Below are 11762 nucleotides of genomic sequence, written 5' to 3'. Positions count from 1 at the left end.
GCAGAGTAGATCTCCCTTCTGCGGGGTTTGTAAAGAAGTTCACTAGGGCCTCTTTTTTGGACGCGATCCCGACTCGCCTTATAATGTCCCATGGAACGTCCCACACCCAATTGTGTCGATATTTAAACCCAGACAACTCCTTACAATGAACCGCATGTTCCCCATACTTATCCAGGCAGGCCTTGCGGCAGACATGACATGTTTCGTCTTTAGGGTACATGAGAATCATCAAATGGTATTATTAAATTGTTTTCATAAAAGTAATATATTTAAATTAATACGGTTAAACAAAAATGCGTTTACAATTCATTATATAACCAATACTTATATACGGTTAAACAAAAATGCGTTTACAATTCATTATATAACCAATACTTATAGTTTTTTTCGATAAAAGGTCATCATCTTAGACATTGTAACTCACAATTAAAATAGGCGTTTGAAAGAATGTCAAGACTAATTACAACCTATGCACTTAGAGTGCACCATCCAATAAACAAATGAGTGACAAACCGCTCTAACAAACAATGAAATAAACCTATAACCTAACTAAGCGATAACAATATTTAAATACATAAATTATATATCAAATTAAACAAGTGAACAATAACAACCAAAAACCCAGGATACAAAAAAAATCCACCAATTTAACTAATATATTGGTCTTAGTTAACCAGTTAACCAGAAGTTGTTTCGAACCTGGTTTTAAAAACATTTAACATAACTAATATACCCAACAAATTTCCATAATTGTAATGGAATGAATAGCTTGTGCCTTATACAACTGGATTCGACCGTTATGAGCAAATGACAGTAAAATGTCATCATGAGTCGCAATTCTTTTGGCAAAGATGTATATATGTTGTTTAATTAGCATGCATGTAATGCTCTGTATAGTGAAATGATATGATATCTCTATAATGCATTCTATTAAAGTGACAAGTTACTATAGATTTCAAAGTGCAATCTAGCAAAGTGACAAGTTACTATAGATTTCACCATCACTTTGAACATACGATTCTTTTTTTGTTTACGTGAAAAAGGCATATTTTCTAAATACAAGAAATATTAAAAACACAACGAAATTTTTATGCCAGGCTAGGATCTCTTTAGGAGGGGGAGGGGTGAGGCTTTGCATTTTCACCCCAGAGTGCTATTTTATCAAAAAATGCTACTATAACAACCTAACAAGTACATTTTTAAGTCATCCAAGACTAAGTAAATGTTCGGAAAGTGAAATAAAGTGACCTGGATATATAGAATACAATCTTTACTACAAACTAGCAGGGCCGTCCAATAATTTTGGAAATCCTGTGCCATATAACAAAAATAGAAAGAATTATATCAACATAAATCCAAAGTATTATATTCAAAATGTAAATAATTGATGTATTATGGTGGCGTATCCACTCAATAATTGGTACATTATGGTATGTCCCGCTCTATGCTACATGGCAAGAAATAATTGCCTGAATTTTGACATGTTTATTTATGAATGAGTTAATTTATAAATCATTAAAACAACATGATTTGGATCAGTGGTAAACACCTTGGGTTCAATTCTGTTAACAAAAAGAAATTGCCCCGTTAGAGATAGATGATTTATAAAATAACTAAAAAATAAATAAAAAAAAGAAAGAAGCGATATGATTCTAACAGACAACTTATAATTAAACTGATTACAGTATGTGCCTATCGGCGACCATGTTCTGTCTGTCTTAACTCCGTCTTTCTTATGACTTTTCTAATACGATCTTCTTCCAAAACCAATGTTTTTGCCACATTAGCATCATTTCTTCAATAGGAACTCCTTTTGTTTCTGGCAGGAGAATGTAGACAAATATTGTCATTACAGTAATCCATCCAGTGAAAAACAAGAATAGCCCATATTTCAAACCACAAAGGAGGGAGAGGAAAGATTGCGCCATGATGAACGTGAAGAAGAGGTTGACTGCAACGGTAATGCTTTGACCTGCTGACCGTGTTTCCAATGGGAATATCTCACTTGGGACTGTCCAACCAAGTGGGCCCCAGGACCATCCAAATGCTGCCACAAAGATACAAATTACAACTACCACTCCGACCGAATAACTCTTTGACAGTTCTTGATCATCGCCAAATTTGAGCCCCATTATTGTGCCCACAATGATCTGTTTTAAATGAAAACAGGTATACCACATATATTCAGTATGTTAGGCCTACTATGTAAAATAATAAAAATCTTGGAAGGGACAATATGGGTGGGTTGGGTAATTTTACTTGAGTCACAAAATAAGTAGCTTTTGGTGTCTTAACTATTATTTTCTATATTTTCCCGTTAGAGATTGATGATAAACAAATTGACTTGTTCATAAATAAACGAGTCAAAATAGCCAACTCTGATCATTTTTCGACTTACATGACAAATGATCATTAAAACGCCACCTACAATCAGCAAAACTCTTCGACCCAATTTGTCAACCGTGACAATAGACACCAACGTAGAAAGAACAAGAACTGCTCCAGTCAAAGCAGACGAGTAAAGGGATGCATTCCTTTTAAAACCCATACTTTGAAATAATACCGGGGCATAAAAGAGAATTGAATTTATCCCTGTGAGGATTTGAAACATAGGCATAAAAATCGCCATCACTAACTGTGGTCTACTCCTTTTCAAAATATTCTTGAAAGGATGCTTAATTGAGTTAGCCAATTCACTTGCATCAATCATGTCTTCGAATTCAGCATCCACATTTTGGGTTCCTCGAATTCTTTCTAAAACTTTCCTCCCTTTTTCCTTTGATCCCTGTTCGATTAAGCTGTTTGGGGTTTCTGGAAGAAATATACCCCCCACTGTCATTAATAGTGCTGGTACAGCAGCTAGTCCTAGAGAGAGCCGCCAATTCCACTGCCCGAGCTTACTTGTTCCATAGTTGATCATGTTTGCTGACAGGATTCCGAGTGTGGTTGCTAACTGAAACATCATGTTTAAGCCTCCCCTGAGATGGGTTGGGGCCATTTCGGATAAATAAAGTGGTATTGCCTTCAAACAGAAAAACACGTTGTTGATAGATATATTTGAAAAAGCTTAACTTAGTTACAATGTTCCTTATAGAATATCTATATGAATGAAACTCGGATCTTGTGACCAAGCAACATTTTCTTTTACGCTAGTTCTTTGCAATTTCTTTTGCCAAAATCAAGCATAGAGGCAGTGAGATAGCCTACCAACCATTCTGTAGCCGGTTCAAGTCCCTAAAGAAGCAATTTAAGTGAAGGCCGAGGACTAAATTACCTGATTACCAAAGCCAATGCCAACCCCAAGCATTATTCGTCCCAAAAGAAGCATTACAAAACTGATTGCTGTAGCATTGAGTACTGCACCCACAAGAAAACTGAACCCACCACATATTATACTGATTCGACGCCCATATTTACGTGTAACAGGAGATGCAAACAGTGTTGCAACCAAGCCAGCCAGGTATAGAGATGAGGTAAATGCTGCTAGTCCTTGGTCATTGAACTTGCAGTAGTTATTTTCTTGTGAGCGTATCTTCTTTTCATACACCACGGGAAAGAACTCTTTAAGGAATGCATCCATGGATGTCACCCCTCCTGGTTTGCAAAAGAATTATTCATACGTTATCAGAAAAGATGGGAGATTGAGCAGGTCAGGTAACAGGTCCAAATGGGTTCAGGTCAAAATGGGTAATTTTCTACTACTTGTTAAATCAAGTCGGTTGACCCAAAACAAAATTTAATGATAGATGTTTGAGCAATCCCATTTAGTCAGTTGACACTTGTTTAAACAACTAAATTGATTATAGATGTTTGTGCAATACAAATTACAGATATAATTAATGATCAAAAAATCTAAAGGTTGCAACTTTGAACAGTCAAATGTGAAGGTGGTCCAAATTCGATTCAAATGCCTGGAATCATCGAAAGGGCTATTAAAAAGGCTAGATTAGGGATAACTAATTTCAATATCTTTTTGTAGTCATATTTATTATATGTAACAGAATATGTTGGCCGCTCAACTTGTCACTTGCAGAGCAATGGCTCATTTTGACCCATAACAGAAAATGCTTAGGTCTGAACAATTTTAGACCCTTAAAACATATTGAACCTAAAATCTGGGCCATGACTGACCAAAATAAAAACTGTATCGATCGAATCACCTGAAATTCCAATATCATATCCAAAAATGGAACCTCCAACCGCAGCAACAATGCAAGCAATGATGACGTAATTCGTAACCTTCCCTTGATACAACTCTGCTCTTTCCTTTGCCACTCCTGCTGGTGCAAAAGCCCCCCCTGCCATCTTCCTTAGATATATCTATGGTTATTTTGATACATATATATTATCATTACGCCCAAAAGTAGCATGTGAATTAAAAAACAAAGAATACATTGTAACAAATTTTAATTTTGTTGGGCATTGTCTTATGTTCTTACCATTTATGAGACGATGGCTATATTCGCGTTTAACAGAATGTTCAAAGATCATTTTCTCTTCCATCCGGCTATCTCCTCCATCGCCAATGGCCATCTTTGCTTTCCACACGAAACAATCAATCCACCTTTAATTTCTTCTGCCCAGAAATTTGGCAGAGTTGTTTATGAATTTAATGCATAGTTATTTTCTCCGAAACCAATGGCAGAAGGAGAAATATATTATATGGAAAGTTTTGGACCATTGGAATATGACAATGGCTGAAAACATAGGAGAAAAGCAGGACAGGCTTGTGTTTTGCAAAAACATATTTGTTTGGTATCCGATATATTGTTAGTTTTCAAACATACAAATATTTTAAAACATATTTTGGTGTACATTTTGATGAGTCTATTTCTATGGTTATTATCAGTTGTTTTTTAGTGTCTAGAGTTTATTAGCATGTTTAATTTACTTGGTAGAACGGGTCTTTGTTTGACCACTTTTAATTGTGTAGTTAGTCACATGAAACCGATTCTTTAGGTAGTAATTTTAGTGGGTTTAGTTGGTCAGTTTCTTGAGTTGTATGGCTATAACTAGCCTTTGTGTTTAGTGAATGAAACACACCTTTTCCCTTTGATAGAACAGAAAGTTTCTCTGCATATCGCTTTTATCATGCATCTTCTCATATTATTATATATATAGATATGGAGGAAAGTCATTTGTAGTACATGTACTTTTTATAGTACATGTGTAATTACATGTGTAACTTAACTTACACGATTCTTCTTTCTTCTACCTTCCATCTCCGACCACCACCACCACCACCACCATGATCATCTCCGACTACCACCATGATCCTCCAGCGACGGCGACCATCTCCGGCGAGACTTACACATGTGTAAGTACAACTTCTTTTTTAGCATTTTAGCGTTTAAAATTTCTAGATTTTTTCCTTCGCGAGACAACCACCACCAGCCACCATCATCTCTGACCACCCAGCGAAGGTGCCTGCGCCGGCAGCAAGGGCGGAGCCCGTACCGTAGCACACCGCCACCATCTCTAGGATTGCCGCCCATCAAATCCATACGATTCCCATATGCGTCCCTTGACGGTTAAGTTTAGAACGGATAAGGGCCTCTGGCCCGTACCGTAAACACCCGAAAACGAACCTGATTCTCGCCGGAAAGTTAACTTACACATGTATATGTTGTACTTACACATGTGTAAGTTTCGCCGGAGATGGTCGCCGTCGCCGGAGTATCATGGTGGTCGGAGATGATCATGGTGGTGGTCGGAGATGGAAGGAAGAAGGAAGAAGTAGTGTGTAAGTTAAATTACACATGTTACACATGTAGTATAAAAAGTACATGTACTACAAATAACCTACCCCTATATATATATATATAAAGAGAGAGAGAGAGAGAGAGAGTGGGTTGTAACTAAAACTTGGGCTTGATATCCAACATCAACTATGTACTTCACATCTACTTCTTAGCAGCATGAAAGAAGCATGCTTGTTCTGATTTCTCTTCTCTTCTATCTCACAACACATCATATCAATCGCTCATCAACTACGTACTTCTCATCTACTTCTCATCATCATGAATGCATTCTAACTACTTCTCATCTTCATGAAAGAAGCATCTATTTCTTCTTGATCTCTTCATCCATGAAAGCATATATAATGGACTTGTGATTTCTACGAGTCTAACATAATATGGTTAAACATATCGAAAACTATATTGTTACAATAATAGTGACACATTCACGAGGCCACGAGTGCCAAAATGACTTGTGACATATTCTCCCTATGTGTATGATTTTGTTTCACATGGGAATTATGTTTCAAGTTTTTCTTTACGAAAACCCACTTATATTATAGGATATATATATATCATCACTACATATACATGCATAAACAAACACTTAGTCACTGTATATTTCAGATTCTTGAGTTGAAGTTGTGATAGTGAAAGAAGAGATTGGAGCTGAGATAAGTATGCTGGGAAGTTTGTGTTTGTTGCACTGATGGATTAAAGCCCAATAGTAACAACTAAGCTTAGCCATTGAAGAGACATTTTTTGAAATATGAATGTAATTTGGGGGTTATTTATGGAGTTGTATACACAAGGATTATATTTGAGTTGATCAAAGTGTCAGATCATTTTAATCACTTTAAAATTACATAATAGATGATACAGAAACATTTTTATTTTCTTTCCATATACAACTAAGTATATATAAACATGTTACTACAGTATGTATAATTCTCAGTGTATGTTGTATACACAGAAAAAAAATAATTCTCAGTGATTGTGCCGGCTTAAGATTTCTGGTGACCTTAAGCAAGATAAATTTTGGGGGCCTAGTTTGCTAGCATAAAAAAAAAGGGTACCTAACTAAACATGAGGCTGTGAAGGAGATTTTATAGAACCTGCTACTGTTAAATAGTGAGTTGAGTTTTAACCCATTAGAATGAGACCATTCTGAGCAGCTAATTACTTATTATCAAGAGGCAAGAGTTATAAGATTGATTACTACGCTTTTTTTTTTTTTTTCCTAATAATGTCATTAGCAAAAGTATGGGGACCCAAAGCAATGGCTTGACTCTCATATACTATTAAGGCCGGCTTTGAGTGATTGAATATATACTTTTTGCAGTTCTTGATGGTTGAATATTTACTCATAAGTACACGTTATAATAATCCTCGAGAGAATTATTACAAACTTTCGAGCAAGAATGCTCCTCATGTGAAACATGATGGATGATCCTCAAAAAGTTTGGGTGTGACCTACATCAAGACATGTGTTGTTTGATATTGGCAATTATTATGCTAATAGTCATTGATTTCCTACACATTATACAAATTTGATAAATTTCTACAAGTATAATCTAAATGTAACTATCAGATATCTTGTGGCAATACTAAGGAATTACGTTGTCTCTCGTAACTCTCGTCTTTTTCTGGATTTTCTGATATAATCTTCTTCCAAAACCAGTGCCTCTGCCACATCAAAATCATCTCTTCAATCGGAACTCCTTTTGTTTCCGGTAGAAAAATGTACACGAAAATTGTCATTACAGTAATCCACCCAGCAAAGAATAAGAATAGCCCGAACTTCAAACCACAAAGAAGTGAGAGGAAAGACTGTGCTATTACAAATGTGAAGAAGAGGTTGACCGCAACTGTAATGCTTTGACCTGCTGACCTTGTTTCTAATGGGAATATTTCGCTTGGAACTGTCCAACCAAGTGGTCCCCAGGACCACCCGAATGCCGCCACAAAGAGACAAATGACAACCACCACAATGATTGAATAAACCTTGGAGAGTTCTTGATCATTGCCAAACTTAACACCTAATATGATGCCCACAATGACCTGTTTTACAGGACAAGATATGAATTACATAAAATGCAGCATACTGGCAAGTTGGATGGGTTAGGCGGGTCGTATAAGAGGTCAAAACTTGTCAGGTCAGGTTTGCTGATGTACAGCTCTTTTCTATCAGTTTTCTTATAAATCTCTTGAGAGTTAGATTTGATCATGTTATTACATTAGGAATCTAACTTATAAAATGTATAGTTTTCATTATACTACAAGTATTTGAAAAAAAGGATTTAGGATGTTGTATGCATTACAATTATGCTATGGCTGTGTGTACTTATGACTTGTTCCATTAACAGGTAAATTAGTCTGCAGTTCAAAAACATTGAGTAAATTACTAAATATTGCCATCTCTAGAAATAAGAAATTTTTTGTAACTTACCTGACAAATGATCATTTGGATGCCTCCACCAATCAACAGAACTCTTCGACCCAATCTGTCAACCGTTGCAATGGACACCAATGTAGAAAGAGCAAGAACGGCTCCAGTCAGGGCAGATGAGTAAAGTGACGCATTTCCCTTAAAACCCATACTTTGAAATAAAACCGGGGCATAGAATAAAATAGAATTAATCCCTGTAAGAATCTGGAACATCGGCATGCAAATTGCCATCACTAATTGTGGTCTATTCCTCTTCTCCAAAATATTTCTGAAAGGATGCTTGATTGAGTTAGCCAACTCACTTGCATCAATCATGTCTTCAAACTCGGCGTCAACATTTTGTGTCCCACGAATTCTTTCTAAAACTTTCCTCCCCTTTTCCTTTGATCCTTGTTCGATTAAGCTATTTGGGGTTTCTGGAAGAAGTATGCCGCCTATAGTCATTAGAACTGCTGGTGCAGCGGCTAGCCCTAGAGAGAGCCGCCAACCCCAGTGGTCAAGCTTACTGGTACCATAATTTATCATGTTTGCTGAGAAGATTCCTAGAGTTGTTGCTAATTGGAACATCATGTTTAATCCTCCTCTTAAATGGGTTGGTGCCATTTCTGATAAGTAGAGCGGAATTGCCTGAAACAGTAGAAAGATTGTTACTGGGAAAATGTCACTTAGCAGAAGTATAACTCATATTCTTTGACACTGATACAAATCCTGGTAGCTCTACCGGAAAAGCTAAACTGTTTAGATTTATCAGTTAGAATTTTCACCACAAGAAACGAAACCAAAACTGTGTAAGTTTATTTTTGTAAAAATAATCATCAGAAACTCAGAAATCAACACAGCATAAAATAATGTTGATACAACTGTGGAAAATTGAGCTTGAATTTGCTCAACAAATCGCATCAGAACTCAGAAAGGCGTTAAGTAATGACTTACCAGGATCAAAATGAACCATTAGAATTGACTAAATGTTTTTGAAACGAGTGATAATTTAGATCTGTGGTCTGAAAATAACAACTTATTATTTATAATAAGTTGTTTTTCACCCAAATGTAGGATCATGAAACTGGAACACATTTGTAAGTTTAAGGACTTAACAATGGCTTAAAAGGGACATGAAAAAGCAAGTTCTTATTTTAAACGATAAACTTAATTGTTAAAGCATCGGAATTGTTTAACTAATTACATTACATTACATTGGCAATCTAATGCTTAAAAGTATCAAATTCCTACAACCTCTATTAGATTGTAACATTCACAGATTTAAATTATAAATGTAATCTCTATATATACATTCCTCTATAATGTACTTGAGAGATATAGACAATAACACGATTACATCTATTCATACTCAGTATTACTTTAACACTATAGTATTTGCTATCAGATTGGATACTGTAATTGGCATTTGAATGTTAATCAGTCAGCACAATCTAATGTGACCCATTCTAATCTTTAACTGATTAAGTGGTTTTTATGCTTGTCCATTTCGACCTTTTTGCAAAATGTTCTTTTAACCAAATCTACTGAAAAGTGTCCCCTCTCAAATGGAACAATAATTTCATGGAGAGCAAAGTACCTGATTACCAAAGCCAATGCCAACACCAAGCATAATTCTTCCTGAAAGAAGCATTGCAAAATTGACTGATGCAGCATTGAGCGCAGCACCCACAAGAAAACTTAGTCCACCACAGATTATACTGATTCTACGCCCATAATTACGTGTGACAGGGGATGCAAATAGCGTTGCAACCAATCCAGCTAGGTATAGGGATGACGTAAATGCTGCTAACCCTTGGTCATTGAATTTGCAGTAGTTGCTTTCATGTGAATGCATCTCCTTTTTATACACCGAGGGGAAGAATTTTTTAAGGAATGCATCCATGGATGTCACCCCGCCTAGTATACGAATTCATTATTAGTCATAAGCAAAGTTGACAAAACAGACAGGTCGGGTTGGTTTGACTTTGACTCAAATCACATTTTGTCCCAAGTTTTTGGTCAAATCTTTTATGTAAATTGAATGAATTGCATCAACGTCCTGAGTTTTTTTTTTTTTTCATCTAATGTGAATAATGCTACACTGAAAATGCTCTTGAGGTAGTGTTTGACCCATTCGGCTCACTTCTTATGGTGATCATTTTTATTTTATTTTACCCAACTAGAAGTAAAACGCATTTTGTCCATTTTTCCAAAAATTGGTAATCTGGTTACGTATATAAATTTATCTATGATGTTACTTATGCATTTAGAATACATTTTAAGCTAATCTTATTAACCATTAAAGATGAACATAACCCGAATGAGAACAGTACTTCAATATTGCCTCCTCTAACTATCGACATATATAAAGGATGCGGGACCCACTTAGCTGGTCCATAGTATTCAACACGTATTCATTAACCTTTTTAATAGATGTAATATCATTTTGAGTAAAATATTTATAAAATAAAAGAAAAAAAAAACATAAATGGTTGTGAACCCATTGGTCTCATATACCGTTTTGATAATCAGAGCACATACGAATAGAAGTCATCATCCTCACGCATGTATCACAAAATATAGTTTTTCCGCTTGTCCTTGACAAGTTTTAAACCTATGACCTCTAACCTTCTTCTGTGTGCCCATCACATGATGACGGTACCACAAGAGTTTCACCCATTGGTTGTGAAAAGCAATAACAAAAGTCTATCAAATATAAAACATTTGAGCAGAGATTTGAAAGAATTTGTTCTTTCAATTGAATTATTGAAAAGGCGCTTTTAAATAGTATAAAAACTGAATCTGTTTTGACCTGTTATTCAACCCATTTCAACTCTACCCAATTTACCACCTGTCAAGATATATACTGAACCATAACTTACCAAACAAAAAAACCTCGAAATATTCATCATTCTCCCAAATTTTTCCATAGTAATGAATAAAACTAAATTTCATGTCAAGATATCAAGAAATTCCAAGTAAAGATGATAGAATTACCTGAAATTCCAATATCATAACCGAAAATAGAACCTCCAACAGCAGCAACAATGCAAGCAATGATGACATAAGTTGTAACCTTCCCTTGATATAGCTCTGCTCTTTCCTTAGCCACTCCTCCTGGTGCAAATGACCCACCTGCCATATTTACACACACTTACACAGATTGTCTGCTTAATTATGTGTATGTCTATGAGTGATTTTGTTATATGTAAACACAAACAAGTGTTCCAAAAAAATATCTAACTTGTTATATGCAATAATTGGAAGCTTTTAATGCTTTGTTGATTTTGAGAGTTCTAAATATAAACTAGTGTTTGTTTGAAGCTGATGTGAGTTGTCTATTATATCTTCTTTTTTTTTGGTATTTTTTGAGTGAAAAAAGTCAGCTTTTATTTCCACAAAGTAATCAATATCTAATGATGTTTTTGAGATAAGTTATTTAAATAGTCAAACAAGATATTTACCTGGCTTAAAGTACCATGTAGACATGTAGTAATTGTTGACACGTAATTGTATAACAAAAATTACAAATGAATTTCAATGTTCATTAATTTTATACAAACATACATATATCCAAAAAGTTGTCACATTATTTT

General features: G+C 35.4%; 2 protein-coding genes across 2 annotated transcripts; both read right to left on the bottom strand.

The window, feature by feature from the left end:
- Positions 1 to 1529: 1529 nt before the first annotated feature.
- LOC122600457 (sugar transport protein 7-like) lies at positions 1530 to 4649 on the bottom strand. Its single transcript, XM_043773170.1, has 5 exons — positions 4440 to 4649; positions 4161 to 4320; positions 3275 to 3594; positions 2399 to 3022; positions 1530 to 2150 (listed from the first exon to the last, which is right to left on the bottom strand). Exons 1-5 carry the CDS (start codon positions 4440 to 4442, stop codon positions 1734 to 1736), a joined length of 1524 nt encoding a protein of 507 aa, XP_043629105.1. The 5' UTR covers positions 4443 to 4649; the 3' UTR covers positions 1530 to 1733.
- Positions 4650 to 7071: 2422 nt separating this feature from the next.
- On the bottom strand, positions 7072 to 11464 carry LOC122600730 (sugar transport protein 7-like). The gene is made up of 4 exons (XM_043773484.1): positions 11164 to 11464; positions 9764 to 10083; positions 8188 to 8814; positions 7072 to 7799 (listed from the first exon to the last, which is right to left on the bottom strand). The coding sequence occupies exons 1-4, from the start codon at positions 11306 to 11308 to the stop codon at positions 7326 to 7328; spliced, it is 1566 nt and encodes a 521-aa protein (XP_043629419.1). The 5' UTR covers positions 11309 to 11464; the 3' UTR covers positions 7072 to 7325.
- Positions 11465 to 11762: the final 298 nt, after the last annotated feature.

This window comes from Erigeron canadensis, chromosome 5 (assembly GCF_010389155.1).
Source record: "Erigeron canadensis isolate Cc75 chromosome 5, C_canadensis_v1, whole genome shotgun sequence".
Classification (NCBI taxonomy): domain Eukaryota; kingdom Viridiplantae; phylum Streptophyta; class Magnoliopsida; order Asterales; family Asteraceae; genus Erigeron; species Erigeron canadensis.
Note: the sequence above shows the minus strand (reverse complement) of the source record. Positions and strands in the feature narration are given on the sequence as shown.

What these genes read in the sequence shown, in the direction of transcription:
- LOC122600457 (XM_043773170.1), bottom strand. An exon ending in ATATGATATTGGAATTTCAG is followed by an intron (nt 3,595 to 4,160) that starts GTGATTCGATCG and finishes TTTGCAAACCAG; the next exon opens with GAGGGGTGACATCCATGGAT. An exon ending in TTTTAATGATCATTTGTCAT is followed by an intron (nt 2,151 to 2,398) that starts GTAAGTCGAAAA and finishes CATTTAAAACAG; the next exon opens with ATCATTGTGGGCACAATAAT.
- LOC122600730 (XM_043773484.1), bottom strand. Translation starts at nt 11,308, where the DNA reads ATGGCAGGTGGGTCATTTGCACCAGGAGGAGTGGCTAAGGAAAGAGCA. An exon ending in GCATTGGCTTTGGTAATCAG is followed by an intron (nt 8,815 to 9,763) that starts GTACTTTGCTCT and finishes CTACTGTTTCAG; the next exon opens with GCAATTCCGCTCTACTTATC. An exon ending in TCCAAATGATCATTTGTCAG is followed by an intron (nt 7,800 to 8,187) that starts GTAAGTTACAAA and finishes CCTGTAAAACAG; the next exon opens with GTCATTGTGGGCATCATATT.